Source organism: Trichomycterus rosablanca, chromosome 18 (assembly GCF_030014385.1).
Source record: "Trichomycterus rosablanca isolate fTriRos1 chromosome 18, fTriRos1.hap1, whole genome shotgun sequence".
NCBI classification, from domain to species: domain Eukaryota; kingdom Metazoa; phylum Chordata; class Actinopteri; order Siluriformes; family Trichomycteridae; genus Trichomycterus; species Trichomycterus rosablanca.
Window position 1 is genome coordinate 28,813,918 of NC_086005.1, and position 17,299 is coordinate 28,831,216.

General features: G+C 47.0%; 1 protein-coding gene across 1 annotated transcript; it reads right to left on the minus strand.

The window, feature by feature from the left end:
- Positions 1-1,920: 1,920 nt before the first annotated feature.
- On the minus strand, positions 1,921-17,299 carry trim37 (tripartite motif containing 37). The gene is made up of 25 exons (XM_063013719.1): positions 17,159-17,299; positions 15,798-15,875; positions 15,493-15,594; positions 15,093-15,133; positions 14,547-14,663; positions 14,365-14,452; positions 14,131-14,253; positions 13,149-13,272; positions 12,808-12,875; positions 12,306-12,430; positions 12,147-12,197; positions 11,952-12,033; positions 11,750-11,826; positions 11,405-11,584; positions 11,198-11,312; positions 10,794-11,003; positions 8,663-8,799; positions 7,601-7,683; positions 6,837-7,013; positions 5,955-6,254; positions 5,712-5,864; positions 5,434-5,617; positions 3,191-3,312; positions 2,917-3,057; positions 1,921-2,827 (listed from the first exon to the last, which is right to left on the minus strand). Exons 2-25 carry the CDS (start codon positions 15,816-15,818, stop codon positions 2,769-2,771), a joined length of 2,880 nt encoding a protein of 959 aa, XP_062869789.1. The 5' UTR covers positions 15,819-15,875; positions 17,159-17,299; the 3' UTR covers positions 1,921-2,768.

Genomic DNA, 17,299 nt, shown 5'->3' on the forward strand with positions numbered 1-17,299 from the left:
ATTTTAGAGATGGAAGTGGAATTAAGGGGGCATCTGTCTGTTTGGGTGTACCCAAAGTGGTAATGCATATTGTTGCCAACAATCATCGAGACGCTTAAAGAATTTGCACTTAAAGAAAAAAAAAAAAACATGACAAACACAATAAATACTTGAGATGGTTTATTATTTTATACTTCTCAATTTCATGGTGCCATCAGCCATTTAGCATTTCTACTGTAGTGAGTCACATGACATTTATGAATCAAACCATTGGCTGTGGTTATTTTTAGCAAGAACAGCACTCACTTCAGTGTCATTATACCTTCATGGACAAACTGAAAACAGTCTAGCAGAATGATTATCATCTCTTGCTAAAGGATTTTTTGATTACCCACATTTTCACAATGAGAAATACACAAGTAATGAAATAAGAGTATAAACACTGGTCCAGGGAATTTATTTCTTCATGTATTACATAAGTAGCATGAACATCACCTCCATGTTGGTAGGAAAAAAACAAGCTTGCATAAATAATACATCAACACCTAAAACATCAAGGGTTCAAGAAGTTCCTGCACACAATAGAAAGCAAATTTATTACTAATTTAAAATCATGTTTCTTATTTCAGCTCGACCTCTACAAAAGCTGTGAATGGATTATGGTTTTGGTTTCAGCACTGGCACTGTTACAGGGTCCCTTCATATTACCTCCAGGTTTATTTGCACAGCTAGATTACATACAGGCCAAATTAGCACAAATTCTTCATTAATGAGGATAATAAATAACTATCCCCCATTAATTAATCATTAATACCATTTAGTAACCCACTATGCAAGATCCAGATTTGCCAAAACCCCTGTAAAACAGCTGTAATTTTAACAATTACCTGTAAAGCTTTTGTACGACAGTATACTATATACACAAAAGTACTTCAATCAGAAATAAGATGTACATACATTCCTCTTACCCTGGTAAATTAGCTTCAATGTTCAGTCATTTTAGCATCATGCAAAACTACACAAAATAAACTTTATTTAAAATATCCTATATTTAAGAACATTTAAAGTATCTGTTCTAACCTTCAGCGCTCAAGAAAAGAGGAATACTTTAATCATAGTACACAACACAGTAAAAAGCAAATAGTAATTATACTTAAAATGCAATAAAGCTTGACATTTTTTCACTAAAGTGAACGCCATGCTTGTACAGGAAGAACAGCTATTAGCATTAGCATTAATACTGTACCAACTCAAATTGACTGCTTACGTTGTTCATACATTCTAATTAAGATTATATACTATTAATATTAAATCTCAGCCAAGCAAACGACACAAAACTTTATCTGTGCATTTACCGCCGTCACTGTTCCTATATACAATGTAAAACTAACACTATGTGAGAAATTAAACATTACATTTTTCATGAAGCTGCACTTTAAAATAAATACATAAATTCTTAAGGGTTTCGACCTATTCCAATTTAATACGGGTATGTTGGAAAATGCATCTTTTTTTTCCCCACAATAAGCTTGATTTTAAAAGTATAAATATTAAATTTAAATCTGCTAAGAAAGTCACTTTGTTTTCTATGTAGCGCCCAAAAATAGCAAGTGGGAACATTTGGGATTTGGCACTGCGCTACTCGAACATATAGACATACAATGACATCAAATCACAGCTCAGACTGCGAATTACCAGCGGTGCTTTAATTTAGGTAATTATATCTGTACTGGAAAATGCACTAAAGCTACAAGAGCAACCAAAACATAAAACCACACTTTATACTGTGGACTAGTGTTTTAAATAGAATAATTTACATAACAATAATAATAATAATGAACTGAGACCAACTATATTAGTTTGATTAATGTGTGAAGCTGATATGAAATATAATGTTGCATTATTAAACTGAACAGGAGCTTAGAGCCACCAGAGACAATGTTCAACTTAAAACATGTTTATTATGACATGGACAAATAAAAAATATTCACAGTACAAACAAACAAAAACAAAGAAAATATAAAAACACAAAGAACGGAGAGTGAGGGTGTGAAATGTAACTCGTGTTATAATATAGAATATAGACTGACGTTTCCTCACAATAACGTTCTTCTACTGTGGACACTGGAATATTTTCACTGAACCTGAACACTGATAGGAAGGATCGGTACGTGTGTTGGTTCTCTGATTTGATCAGTTAAGAAATGTCGCAGACTTTTACCAAAACAAGTCCATACGACTCTGCACTGTAGCGTACGAGAAATATTTGGACGCCCAAAGAGCCTCAAAATGTCCCAGCGAGGATTACATGAGCTAGTGTTCGCAGATTTAGAGTTCTGATGGTATACAACATACAAAATTAAGAAAATAAAGATAAATAGGAACGGATACGGACGAAAATGAGCAGCAGATTTTACTGATTGTCCCAAAAGAACTTTTGCATGTATGAGGTTCCACATGTAATCTAAACAGTGTTAAATAATCAAAAAGTGCAAGAACTAACAGTGGAAACCCCAAATGAAATGGAATAACTGACACATAAGCATTAACGCTCCACACACACACACATACACACACACACATACACACACACACTCACACACACACACACACACACTCACACACACACACACACACTCACACACACACACTCACACACACACACTCACACACACACACACTCACACCTAACGGAATGTTAATGGAATGCTTATCCACTTTGTTCTGTAGATATACTGAATTTGGGGCTGGGGGTTAAATACTTCTGGCGAGGTTCTGATGTGCTGTGATCACCTCTCAGTGACGTCCCTCATCACAAAGCTCAGATCATCCACCATCAACTGATCACCTGAGACACAGACACACACAAACATCTTCTAATATTTACATTTGCACATGTGTGTGTGTGTGTGTGTGTGTGTGTGTGAGGTGCTGAACCTGAGCAGGGCTGAGGGAGAACCTCTCCATCCTCCAGAGTTACAGCCTCATCTTCATTCTCGTTCTCAGTATCACACTCCACCTCACTGTCACTGCTCATACCTGCCAACAGGTGAGGAGAAGCTTTCTGACTCAGCAACCCTGCACACACACACACACACACACACACACACACACATATGGGCACATGGAACTACACGCTTGTGTGGCACCGTCACTACACGAGGAGCCCTGAGAGAGGAGAGCGCCTGCATGTGTGTGAACATGTTCTTACCTTCCTCAGGTCGTGAGGAGGAGGAGGATGATGAAGGCTCTGTCAGGTTAAGCAGGGATTGGTGAAGCTCATTCGACCCGTCGTGGTCAAAGTCTAAAGAATTATCAGTCAGCAGTCCAGCACTGAAACAGAAAGAGAGAGAGAGCTCAAATCAGAGCCTTGTGGGACCTCACACCCTACCTCCTCCATTACAGTGCCTTGCAAAAGTATTCAGCCCCCTTGAACTTTTCAACCTTTTGCCACATTTCAGGCTTCAAACATAACGATATGAAATTGTAATTTTTTGTGAAGAATCAACAACAAGTGGGACACAATCGTGAAGTAGAACGAAATTTATTCGATATTTTAAACTTTTTTTAGAAATAAAAAACTAAAAAGTGGGGCGTGCAATATTATTCGGCCCCTTTACTTTCAGTGCAGCAAACTCACTCCAGAAGTTCAGTGAGGATCTCTGAATGATCCAATGTTGACCTAAATGACTGATGGTGATAAATAGAATCCACCTGTGTGTAATCAAGTCTCCGTATAAATGCACCTGCTCTGTGACAGTCTCAGAGTTCTGTTTAAAGCGCAGAGAGCATCATGAAGACCAAGGAACACACCAGGCAGGTCCGAGATACTGTTGTGGAGAAGTTTAAAGCCGGATTTGGATACAAAAAGATTTCCCAAGCTTTAAACATCTCAAGGAGCACTGTGCAAGCGATCATATTGAAATGGAAGGAGTATCAGACCACTGCAAATCTACCAAGACCCGGCCGTCCCTCTAAACTTTCAGCTCAAACAAGGAGAAGACTGATCAGAGATGCAGCCAAGAGGCCCATGATCACTCTGAATGAACTGCAGAGATCTACAGCTGAGGTGGGAGACTCTGTCCATAGGACACAATCAGTCGTACACTGCACAAATCTGGCCTTTATGGAAGAGTGGCAAGAAGAAAGCCATTTCTCAAAGATATCTATAAAAAGTCACCTGGGAGACACACCAAACATGTGGAAGAAGGTGCTCTGGTCAGATGAAACCAAAATCGAACTTTTTGGCCACAATGCAAAACGTTATGTTTGGCGTAAAAGCAACACAGCTCATCACCCTGAACACACCATCCCCACTGTCAAACATGGTGGTGGCAGCATCATGGTTTGGGCCTGCTTTTCTTCAGCAGGGACAGGGAAGATGGTTAAAATTGATGGGAAGATGGATGGAGCCAAATACAGGACCATTCTGGAAGAAAACCTGTTGCAGTCTGCAAAAGACCTGAGACTGGGACGGTGATTTATCTTCCAACAAGACAATGATCCAAAACATAAAGCAAAATCTACAATGGAATGGTTCACAAATAAACGTATCCAGGTGTTAGAATGGCCAAGTCAAAGTCCAGACCTGAATCCCATCGAGAATCTGTGGAAAGAGCTGAAAACTGCTGTTCACAAACGCTCTCCATCCAACCTCACTGAGCTCGAACTGTTTTGCAAGGAAGAATGGGCAAAAATTTCAGTATCTCGATGTGCAAAACTAATAGAGACATACCCCAAGCGACTTGCAGCTGTAATCGCAGCAAAAGGTGGCGCTACAAAGTATTAACGCAAGGGGGCTGAATAATATTGCACGCCCCACTTTTCAGTTTTTTATTTCTAAAAAAAGTTTAAAATATCCAATAAATTTCGTTCCACTTCACGATTGTGTCCCACTTGTTGTTGATTCTTCACAAAAAATTACAATTTCATATCTTTATGTTTGAAGCCTGAAATGTGGCAAAAGGTTGAAAAGTTCAAGGGGGCTGAATACTTTTGCAAGGCACTGTATCTGTACTGTAAATAGGGTGTGTGGTTTGGGACACAGCCGCAGTGGCCTTATGGTGGTGGTATTTATGGACCCATAAACACCACCACCATCAATCCATTGTTCCAATCTAAATCTATTATCAGTCCACTGTGGCCGTGTCCCAGTGTTATTGCACACTTTATAGTAAATAGGGTGTGTGGTTTGAAACACAACCACACTGGACTGAACATGGTGTTTATGTGAACTTTACAGTAAATAAATTGAGTGGATTGGGACACAGCCACAGTGGACCAATGGTAGTAATTATGTGCACTTTAGTGAATGAGGCGAGGTTTAGGACACAGCCACATTGGACAGAACATGGTGTTTATGTGCACTTTATAGTAAATAAGGTGTGTGATTTGGGACACAGCCAGGGTGGACTGATGACCTGTGTGGTGTACAGTAACAGTGAGGGTCCTTACGTGCTGGAGGGGCTCCTGTGCTGCCTGCTGACTGTAGGGGGCGCCGTATTCAGACCGGGCAGGTTAAACGCGTCGCTCCCAGCTGCTCCGTACAGAGCCTCGTCTGGTTGGGGGGGGCGTTTCTCAGAGGAGCAGCTCGGTAAAGACGGAGGAGAACCGAGAGTGCCGAGAGCTTTCACTGAACCTGAACACATGAGAAGAGAAGATCCGAAATCTGCTACTCAACAAACGGGGCGAACATCAGTGACATGGAGCTGAGGGGGGGGGTTTATACCGACCCTCGGCAGATAGAGGTCCCTCTCTGGAGCACAGAGCTTCTGGTGGTGCGTCTCCTGCTGCTCCTCTCAGCTCCTTCTCACCAGCATCGACGTTCCTGCGCAGAGACGCACCTCCCACCGCTTCCTGTTTAGTGGAAGTCGTCTTCTTCCCACCTGTACATCACACACACAACCGCTCAGAGCAAACTCCTCACCATGCTTTACATCCAACACCAAACGAAACTGCAGCAGGTGTGTTGGTACCGTGGCGCGTGTGACGGTTGGCACCGTGCGTTTTGAAGAGCAGGTCCAGTTCTCGAGGTTTCCGCCTGGCCGTCATATCCGGGTCGGACGAGGCGCCGTGATCCAGCACCGAGCTCAGAGTCGCCGCCCGTGGATCGCCGACGCCGGCCCGAGCCTCTAGCTGCCCCTTCACGTCGGCCATCTTACTGCGCACCTCGGCCATCTGAGCCCGGAGTCGAGTCAGGACCGCCGAGTCGGGAGCAGAACGGCGTACGGCCTGAGAGCGGCGCTCTCGCTCTTTACGTGCGGACACCATGGCTGCTGTACAAGCACAGTGCAGACGGGGGTGAAGGGATCAGTGCGTCAGCTGGTTTATACCCATCTGAACATATTCAAACAGACCTCAACTCCCACCCTAAATCATTTAGCTAAAGCGACACTGAACATCCAAGCAATTGAGGGTGAAGGGCCTTACTCAGGGGCCCCAAAAGTGGCAACTTGACAGTAATGGGACCTAAACAAGCAACCATCTGTGAAGCTAATTTTACATTTCTACATTTCCCTTTATTTATGTGTGTGATTTTAAACGAACTTTAACCAGCAGTTACAATTTCTAATAAAACCTATTATTAATGAAGGAAGGGGCATAAATATGTGGACATGGCTGGTTTGGAAGGGAATAATTTGAGGCTAAGCAGCGGTATTTGTCTGTGCGAGTTGAATTAACGTTGAGCTTCAAGTTTTTTCTGTTAATTCTGGATATTTGTTGAATAGTCTGAGCTATAAATATATTTATTGGATGAATATATATTCTGGATGTGAGTCTGTACTGCACTGAACTGAGCTGTTTGGTCTGAGGTGCACGGTGCTGGGGATGGTCCTCTCGGTCGGGTTCGGCTTTACCTTGGCTGTGAACGAGTGAGCCGGGCGGTCGAGGTTGCATCCCCCACAGAGACTCGACGTGGCTGTGCTCCTTTAGGTCCAGTAGCTGGATCAGAATCATGGGGTCGATTTCCAGTAGACTGGCGGTGGCTCCTGCTGCGCCCCTCCTCGACCCGCGAACACTCGAGTTTGACCCTCCTGAACACGGGAGAAAGATGATCAGCGTACACGCTATAGGTTCAACATCTGATAGATCTCTCACCCTCACACGCACGTGTTGTGGGTGGTCCTAATGTTTCGGTTGATAGACTGATTTTGCCAACGTTATTTTATTCCATGGATTTATTTTATATCATTTCTTTGCATTAAACTCGTTCTTTTTGATCTCCTTTCATCTCTGCTGAGCGTAACCACCTTAATAATTCACCACACTTGCTTGAATACGAGCAGGTTTGATGTCAGTTGTGGTGCAGTGTGAGTGCCACATGTAAATGAGTTGTAAATGAGGAGCGTGTGCAGCTCACACCGTTAAATAAAGCCATTCATTAGATGCATGAAAATGATGGAATATTTTGATGCTGTACGACGGTTGTATGAATCAGACGGTGTGTGTGTGTGTGTGTGTGTGTGTGTGTGTGTGAGTGTGTGTCACACTGGGCGTTTGAGCTACAAGAATCGTCTCTGTACAAACTACAGCATTATGAAGACTGAGACTAGACACGTCTGGTTAACACGGTTCCTGTGGATCTGAGGGGTCTGATGAGGTTATACGATGAACCCATCACCTGTAGCTCCGATAATATCATCAGGCAGTTCTCCTTCCTCCAGATCCAGATTCCCACTGTACTCCACGTCATTCTCCCCAGACCTGGTGGAGAAGGAGATCAGTCAGTACAGGAACACACGGCGAGATCCGAACACGATGAGATTTCAATTAAGCGGAAGCCTGAAAGCTCAAATCGGCCACTGAGGAACCAAATGTAATGCTGGATGAGGTTTTTGGGGATATTTTGGATGCTCTGTGTGTCAATTTTGACACATCCAACTCCCCTATGCACTTTAAGACTTTAATGTGTAAGCGGGAAGTCGTCCAGCTTCTGAGGGTCGAAGCGAAACGCTCATGTCATGCAACTTCACAAGCCAACTGTGTAGAGACGTAATCAGACTGAGCTCAGAAGGATCACGGCGGTGGTGAGCCTGCGTGTCATCACTTCTGTGCAGTGAAGGACTGAAGCTGTGGAGTTGGAGAATGTGCGTGGGTGAGGAACGAGCCTTCATGTGATCGTGACTGAGCGAGTGTGTGAGAGGATGAGGCATTTGGACGCAGGAGGCAGCAGCACTGATGACTCACTCGTCTCATCTGGTTCGAGAGCTGCGTGTGTGTGTGTGTGTGTGTGTGTGTGTGTGTGTGTGTGTGTGTGTGCGCGAGTGTGTGTGCGTGTGTGTGTGTGGCGTTAGCTCAGAGCAGGAGCACTACCATGCAGCATCTCACTACAAAACCCTTAGAGAGAGCGCACACACACTTACACACACAGCTTTGCCTTTATTAGACTGCAGGACAGAGGAATTGTGGGTAAAGCTGCTTTTTGCAGTCTGGATTAGTCCCGCCCACTGCTTCCTACATGCCAACGTTACAAGGACAAAATGAACATCGGGGCACGCTGTGGCTTCCGTCTCCTGCTCAGCGTCCTTCATCCCTGGTGTGGACGGCAGCGCTTTAAACATGAGAAGCAGACGCTTTGCTTCTGATTGAGGTGCCAGTATGAGCGGTGGAGAATTGCTGAGAGTATAGCGTGTTCCTCCGTGCGCGTTACGCTCTCGGTAGGATGCTATTAAGGGTTACTCACATGTTCTCCTCGTCGATATCGTTCTCCTCGGTGTTGCTGGTGGCTGTGGAGCTGCCGGATGTGCTGCTGCCATCGAGAGGGTTCACGTCCTCGTCCCCGGTCAGACACTCTACCTCCAGATCTCCATCGGACAGATCCTAACACACACACACACACACACACACACACACACACACACTTTCCTTCACTGCACCATCACTGTAATCAGGACCGGAGCGTTAAGACATTTAGACAGTGAACGTTTTTAGGGCTCTTTTAGTGTGTTTGTACAATCTGGATCAGTATATTTGGGTTTGTAAAGCCCAGTACGGTCCGGGTTACTCTCTGGTCTGCCTCAAAACAGGCCCGGTTGATTCAAGTGAGCAAATGTAGATTTTTTTTATACAAAAGGAGCAAGAAAGAAATGACATACAATTGCACTGCAGCAGTGGAATCTGAAATCAGAACCCTCTAAGCTCACTGTGATGTGAAGCTTGCTTGACTGTGGACGCATGCTCTAGCAGCTTATAATTCATAAAAGACCTTTCTTAGTTGTTCTTGGATTACATCTCGTACCGAGAGGACATTCGTCCATGCGGTCACGTGACAGTTCGGGTCGCTGCTGTCGTTTGTATTGGGTGAGGTCGAATGAGCCCTATTTATATGGGCACAGAAAAGCCACCTGCTGTATTTAACCATGACCGGTTAGGAGGGATTAGGAGTTGAAGGTGGTGTAGGACAGGAGCTCTGTTGAGGGTAAAAGCTGCAGGATGAGACTGGAGGAGAAGGATTGATGATGTTCTCCGTATCATTAGGTTTGATTAATGAGCTGATCTGAGGGTTCCTGTTACTGGAGCTCTGAACAGACGTTTAACAGAGGGAACAGAGGGAACGTCTCAGGATCCCAGCACCCCTCTCCTCGCCCCTCTCCTCGCCCCTCTCCTCGCCCCTCTCCTCGTTCCTCTCCTCGCCCCTCTCCTCGCCCCCCTCCTCGCCCCTCTCCTCGCCCCCCTCCTCGCCCCTCTCCACGCCCCCCTCCTCGCCCCCCTCCTCGCCCCCCTCCTCGCCCCTCTCCTCGCCCCTCTCCTCGTTCCTCTCCTCGCCCCTCGCCCCTCTCCCCTCTCCTCGCCCCTCGCCTCGTTCCTCTCCTCGCCCCTCTCCTCGCCCCTCGCCTCGTTCCTCTCCTCGCCCCTCTCCTCGCCCCTCTCCTCGTTCCTCTCCTCTCCTCGTTCCTCTCCTCGTTCCTCTCCTCGCCCCTCTCCTCGTTCCTCTCCTCGCCCCTCTCCTCGCCCCTCTCCTCGCCCCTCTCCTCTCCTCGCCCCTCTCCTCGTTCCTCTCCTCTCCTCGCCCCCCTCCTCGTTCCTCTCCTCGCCCCTCTCCTCGCCCCCTCCTCGCCCCTCCCCTCTCCTCGCCCCCTCCTCGCCCCCTCCTCGCCCCTCTCCTCTCCTCACCCCCTCCTCGCCCCCTCCTCGCCCCCTCCTCGCCCCTCCCCTCTCCTCGCCCCCTCCTCGCCCCCTCCTCGCCCCTCTCCTCTCCTCACCCCCTCCTCGCCCCTCTCCTCGCCCCTCTCCTCGCCCCTCCCCTCTCCTCACCCCCTCCTCGCCCCCTCCTCGCCCCTCTCCTCGCCCCTCTCCTCGCCCCTCCCCTCTCCTCACCCCCTCCTCGCCCCCTCCTCGCCCCTCTCCTCGCCCCTCTCCTCGTTCCTCTCCTCGCCCCTCCCCTCGCCCCTCCCCTCGTTCCTCTCCTCGCCCCTCTCCTCGCCCCTCTCCTCGCCCCTCTCCTCGCCCCTCCCCTCTCCTCACCCCCTCCTCGCCCCTCTCCTCGCCCCTCTCCTCGTTCCTCTCCTCGTTCCTCTCCTCGCCCCTCTCCTCGCCCCTCCCCTCGTTCCTCTCCTCGCCCCTCTCCTCGCCCCTCTCCTCGCCCCTCCCCTCTCCTCGCCCCTCCCCTCTCCTCGCCCTTTCTACTGCAAGATGCTCGTCAGATGCTTAAAGCTTTAGAGTCGGTACAAATCCACTATATTTTTTTATGAAACAACATTAAAAATTTTCCATTTAAAATTTGCACAGTTTCCCATAGACACAGTCCAAAATGATGTGAAACATGTTATGAATGGAGTGTGTTTGTGATCAGGGTGATGGATGTGGTGCATTACGTTAGAATCATCGTGCTGGGTTTTATCCTCTTCCTCCTCCTCGTCCTCCTCTTTGTTCTCGGCTACGTTAGCCGGGTGCCCGTCTTCCACCGCCGAGGTCTTGCCCGGGCGGAAATCTCTACCCGCTGAACCGGCGGTGGGTTGGCACAGGCGTCGCTCTGGCGAAGAACTACGCGATTTCTGTCGGCGGAAAAGCTCGATGGCCAAGCGCTGGCGGGAAGACACACGAGACAAGCAGGAAATACAAATAAATCTATATAAATATATATAAAAAAAATAATACATTTAATATAAAGCGTATTTATCACTTAATCTAGTCATTTCCAATTCCCTGTGCATGTAGAAAAGCTCTTTCTCTTGCACCACTGCAGTTTGGGTGCAGGACAGACACTTGTGGCTCTCACCTCTTTCAGGTTGTTGATCTGCTGGACGTAGCTGGACTGCGCCGCCTCCAGCTGGCTGATGTACCAGTACTGGTCCCGGCATTTCTGGAAGAAGGTGGGCGAGCGGACCTGGTACCTGCAGGACATCAAAGTGTTCGGGTTCAGACCGGCGCGTTCAGACGGACCGGGCACGGACGGAAGGGCACAGAGCGGTCGGGCGTAACCCACCTCAGTATGAGCGTGTCGGTCTGCATGTTGAGGTATCCCTCACTGGCCAGGAGATCCAGCCTGAAGAAACGGTTGTACCCCCAGCACTCGCCCACCTCGAAATCGGACGCAAACTCTCGGATGATGTTTTTGGACGGGTCGTTGGAGGCCTGGTGAACCATCTCCACCCGATACTCGTACCTGGTAAAAAGATCATTTACATCAACGTTTTCATAGGTTTTGTTCACCAACTGATTCTTTTTCATCTGATCCTTGCAACCACCTAGTACACATTAACAATCGTCTAGCCATACCCTAGTAATGGCTTAGCAACACCCTAGCAACCACCTAGTAAGTGGTTCTTACTTGGATGTCTCCGGAAGCCCCGCTGACAGCTCCAGGAAAACAGACAAGTAGTTCCCTCGAACCACACCGTTCCCATCCTGAAACACCAACACACACACACACACACACACACACTGAGAAGCTGCTGGGGTGGTGAGGAGATACCCGATTAAACATCTGAGCAGCTTCTGTGAAAGTCTCTGTGAGAACATGAAGTACTTACAGGATAAACCTTTAACCTCCAGCAGAGCCCCGAGACCTGCAGAGGGGGGCTGTACACCGGATCTGCTCTCTGTCGTAAAGTACTACACACACACACACACACACACACACACACACACACACACACACACACAGAGCATTACAGAAGTGACTTCAACACCTTCCAAACTGGACCAAGGTGAAAAATTGCAGGTACCTAAAGTTTGCCAGAACAAACGTGCTGGAGTCATAAGCAGGAACCAGCTCACTGTGGAGAGACACACAGGTGAGAATGTGTGCATTTGTTGGCCAAAAGTATGTGGACAGACCTGCAGTGCTGACGGACACAGTGTGTACCGTGTTAGGAACAGTTTACCTGGTGAAGTCAGGTGGTACAGGTGTGGTCACGAAGGACTGCATGGGCTTCCTGTGGACCTGCTGGAACATGAGCAGGATCTCTGGGCTCTTCAGGATCAGCTCGCTCTTACTGCACGAACGCAGCTACAACACACACACACACACACACACACACACACACACACACACACACACACACACGACATTTAATGTATTTTTTTTTTTTTTTTAGGTACAAGGAATACAGAGGACCCGGAGGAAACTGTGTGGCACCCACACTACCCGCTGCACCTCCATGATGACAAATTAAACACACCAGCGCAACACTACTAAGACCCAAAGTCGAGTGTCAGCAATGCCACCAGTCTGGTCATGTGACGAGGGAAGGTCACACTGGGAATCTCATCCTAGCTGCTTCAACAGCGCCCCCTGCTGTCTGATTAAGGTGTCGGGGCGAGTGGTGGAAGAATACATAGGGTGTAGTGTGATCCTCCGTACGTGCTAAAGCTCTGTATCCTCACCTGGTGCTCGACCTCCTGCAGCAGGGACTCCAGCAGCTCGGTCTCCTGAGTGAGAGACGTCTTCTGTCCTGTTACACACACACACACACACACACACACACTTAGAACATACAAATATACACACCAATTTAAAAAACATCATATCTCATCTTGTCTTTATCCTGGTCAGGGCCACAGTGGGTCCGGTTTTACACAAACTCTTGGCACAAGGCAAGAAAAGTCCATCACAGTGCTTGAGCCTATCATGTCTGTGTAGCACTGCCCAGACTCAAACCCTGGTCTCAGTGGTGATGGGCTAGATACTAATAAGAGGAATGAGAGGTCTGATCTGGGCGAGTTACCCATTAGAGTGATGAGTTTGTTCTTGAGATGATTGTCCAGTCGTGCGATCATCATCTCCACGGCGTTCCTGATCTCCCTCACTCGCTCATCCTTCGCCCCTCGTACCGCGTCCACGTTCTTCTCCTGATCAGCGCACACACACACGTATACGCTCAAATAAACATCACGCTCGATATCTGTATTAAGACTGCACATAAAATGTAAACAAACACATAATATCTCAGTATCGATCACGGTGAAGCTGAAGGAGCTTCCTAAAGTTCTCAGGAACACAGCAACCAAACGCCTGAACGGAAAAAGCATGGAACCACAAATCGTCCCCGGACAGGAGCAGCGCACGAGATCTCACAACCTGCTCTCAGACTAATGATCAGGAAGCTCAGAGTGAAACCAGCAGCCTCTCGAAACCAGATGCAGGACGAAAGCACCGAAAGCGACAGGAACAACAGTAACTCCGAAAACAATTAGAACCAAACTGCAGATTCTACAACCCATGCTAAAGAGACGCCAACACATCAAAAACCTGCACACCAGCATTCAGATTCACACCAATCAGAACAAAGTTCAGTTGATCTTTGGTAACAATCCAGCTGCTTGTGTTTGGAGAAAGTAGGTTGCGTATGTGTGTGATCCCATGAACACCAAACCCACAGTGAAGTATGGTGGTGGGAGCATCATGTCATGGAGATATGTCATCATAGGAAACATAAATAAAAGTACCTTTTTAGATATTTTGGAGAAAACTCGGAGGGATGAAGAATATGCTAAACTCAAGAAGTGACTGGAGGTAAGAATCAAACCCAGGTCCCTGGGACCGGAGTTTCTGCACCACACCCACAACACCAGCTGTGTTGTCCCTGAGTTAGTTTAACATTAGGACTAATCTTAGTAAACTATGGCGCCCTCTGGTGGCTCATTCCTGCTTAACACGCTGCTGCTGGTGGTGGTGGTGGTGGTGAGAGCGCAGTGTGTGTGACCCACCACTTCCTGTACAAGGCTGATGAGCTCCATGAGGCGACGCCGCAGTTTAGCAACTTCTTCGTTCACCTTGTTGACGTGCTGGTCGTAGATCTCAGCCAGGGGTTTGAACGTGTGTCCACCATGCTGTACAGAACACAGACACAGGGGGGTGAGAGAGAGCACAAAGCTCCTCCATCAGATCGGAGGTCGCAATCACGACCTGGAAAAACGTTCATAAGCTTTTAGATCACACACCATTCCTCCCCAGAGAGCGCACTGGTGGCAGATGCACTTCTTACACGTCCAGCAGAACACACTCAGCTTCTCGTGGTGGTTCTCACACCTGTGGTAGATCAGACGGTGGTGGATCCATGTTAGAAGCACGTGTGTGTGTGTGAGGTACAGGTGAGGGTACTGTATCTGAGCGTGATGCTTACTTGTCCTTGTCGTTCTCCTCGTGTTTGGAGAGGTTACAGAGCTGCAGGGTGTCCAGCTGCTGGGTCACTTCTTCTGCCCAGCGACAGTTCACCAGCTCCCTCAACTGCAGAGGAGCCCTGAACACACACACAGACCACTCATTCAGTTACAGCCATGACTATAATAGCTATAGAATAAACCACAAAGTATGTGGACACCCGGCACGTTTAAAAACCACGGGGCTGTGGTTAGAATGTGTGGTCAAATTTGGAGTGTTTGTGGAAGCCCCCTAGTCAGTTCACACTGACCCTGGACGAGAGGCTAAATGTGTTTGGTGGGGCTCTGTGCAGGCCACTGACCGAAAAACATCTTGACCGATCTCGCTTTGTGCACAGGGACATGGAGAAACAGAAATGGGTCTTCCCTAAACATTACCTCACATACTTAATTTTATCCACCTGTTAGGAAAGAGTGTGACGTAATAACGTAATAATTTGGAGGGGCGTCCACATGTATCTGAAGCGTGTTCTGGAGTAGTGAAGATGAAGTAGTGAACAGTAGCTCACCGGCAGTGTGGACACTGAGCTCTCTGCTCCGTCAGCCAGCGCTGCAACACACACAAACAACCACAAACGGTCACAAACTGCACAATTCAGCCTCACACACCCCAGATTTTGATTTGAGGAGACAGAAGTGTACAGAATATGTCGGGTTAAGAACGAACTTAAAACTCAAAGTTACAATCAGGTGGCTGTGAGATTATTGATGGCTCAGTGGTGCAGGTTTTGGGGGAACACCGCCACCTAGTGACCGACTTCTGCCAGTGCACATCAGAACCACGAGTGCAGTCGAGATTTTTCAGTAGTGGTGCAGATCTACAGTACAGATCCAACATGCTTGATATTCAGCTAGTGTAGCTGTGCGTGTGTGTGTGTGTGTGTGTGTGTGTGTGTGTGTGTGACTAACCCGTATGCAGCTGAAGCAGCAGAGTTTGGAGCAGTGTGGGCAGAGCCGAGCATCTCGCAGCTTCTCCATACAGATGAAGCAGCGAAACACTTCCGCTATGCTCTACAGGATTCCACAAACATCTCACATTAACAGCATTTATCAGACACTCATCCAAAACCACTCTTAATACAATCCAAGCACTTGAGGGTGCAACTTACAACTAACAAGACATTTAAAAATACACAGACACCAGCAATACCTGGCGCTTGCATGTATAGGTTACGTAAAAGTATATAGAATATAATAAGCACATCCACACTCACCTCCACACTCTGCTCGTCCATGCTGTCCAGTTTTATATACTGTGAGATGAACCGTATGAATATTCTCTCCCAAAAGAGCTGATTCAGACAGAGAACAGAAGAAACGTTACACAGTTAAACCCCACTGGGTTTTATATTCTTAAACAATTGATTATTTTGGGGCTAACCCTAACCCTAACCCCAAAACCACATCACACGTGTCACACATGGGTTGTAATGAGGAGCTCGGGATTGTGTTCACTGCTTGAACTGACCACGTCCGTCTGTGATGTTATTTTGAGGTGAAAACATCTAGGAGCGACAACAGCTCAGCCATGAAGCCACAAAACTGAAGCACTCAGGAGCCTAATGGATCAGGGTTTTCATGGCTAAGCACCTACAGTGGAACGCCATGGTCATCTGGGATGGTGTAAAGCACACTATTATTAACCCTGGAGTAATGAATGGTGTCATCTGGAGGATGGATATGGATTTATGGATTTGGTAACACACACAAACAATGGTAGAGCAAAACTGGGTGGTATTGAAAGACCTGAGTGGTCTGTATAGAGCCCTGACCTCAGACCCATTCAGCACTCATGGGATGAATTCGAATGCTGACTGCGAGCAACAGCTTACTAATGCTCTCATAGCAAAATAGTGATGCTCGAGAATCTAGTGTCCTCAAACTTTTGACCATACACATCAATTCTGCAGCATGGCACTTTGGTGTAAGCAGGTCCCAGAGATCCGGGTTCGAACCTCGTCTCCAGTTACTGTTTTGTTCTCGCACCTAAACATGCAGAAGGTAGATTGGCTGTTCCAAATGGCTCATGATTGTACATGTGTGCGTTAGACTGGCTTCCTATTCCAAGAGTCAGCCCTGCACCGGACCCACCGTGACACTGACCAGAATGAATGAATAAAAATCTGCAAATGGAATAAACACCAGGTGCAACAGAGATGAAAACAGTGAGGTCTGTATGTAACACTGTAAATGCAGAGAAATACAATCCAGCAGCGTGTAGGATGCTAATTATTATGTTATTAAATACAAAACATTCCGTTTATAAACACAACAGTAAGTTAATAAGTAATTTATTGCCGATTATTTATGACTAGTCGAGCTAGCAGGTCACCTGGAGTTATTTTTCCCCACCCGTTTTGCAGCAATTCCTCCGCCGCTAGAAATTACTAACCAATCAGATAATAGTTCTACAGCGCTAACCTCTCTCTGATTGGTCGACTCCAGAATAAAGGCGGGATGTCTTCCAAAACGGGTGTGGAGAAAACGCTAGCGTTAAATTATTGATTGGCTAGTGGTACCATTAGAGTAAATGTCCTCTAACACAAAGCTAAACAGCTACAGTATTAATATTTACCTTAGTGCACCGCAGCGCTCAGTGTGGCTCCTTTACATCAATGCTCGACATTAAACAAGCACCGCGTTAGTAAATCAGAACCTCCTCAGCGCTCTGTAGCTAAGCTAAGCTAAGCTAATCATACAAACACACACAGCTCCG

Bases quoted from the DNA above. Each gene is read 5' to 3' on its own strand.
- trim37 (XM_063013719.1), bottom strand. From the start codon at position 15,818: ATGGACGAGCAGAGTGTGGAG. The intron at 5,618-5,711 runs GTCGGTATAAAC...TCATGTGTTCAG, and splicing joins GGGACCTCTATCTGCCGAGG to GTTCAGTGAAAGCTCTCGGC. The intron at 3,313-5,433 runs GTAAGGACCCTC...TTTCTGTTTCAG, and splicing joins CACAGGAGCCCCTCCAGCAC to TGCTGGACTGCTGACTGATA.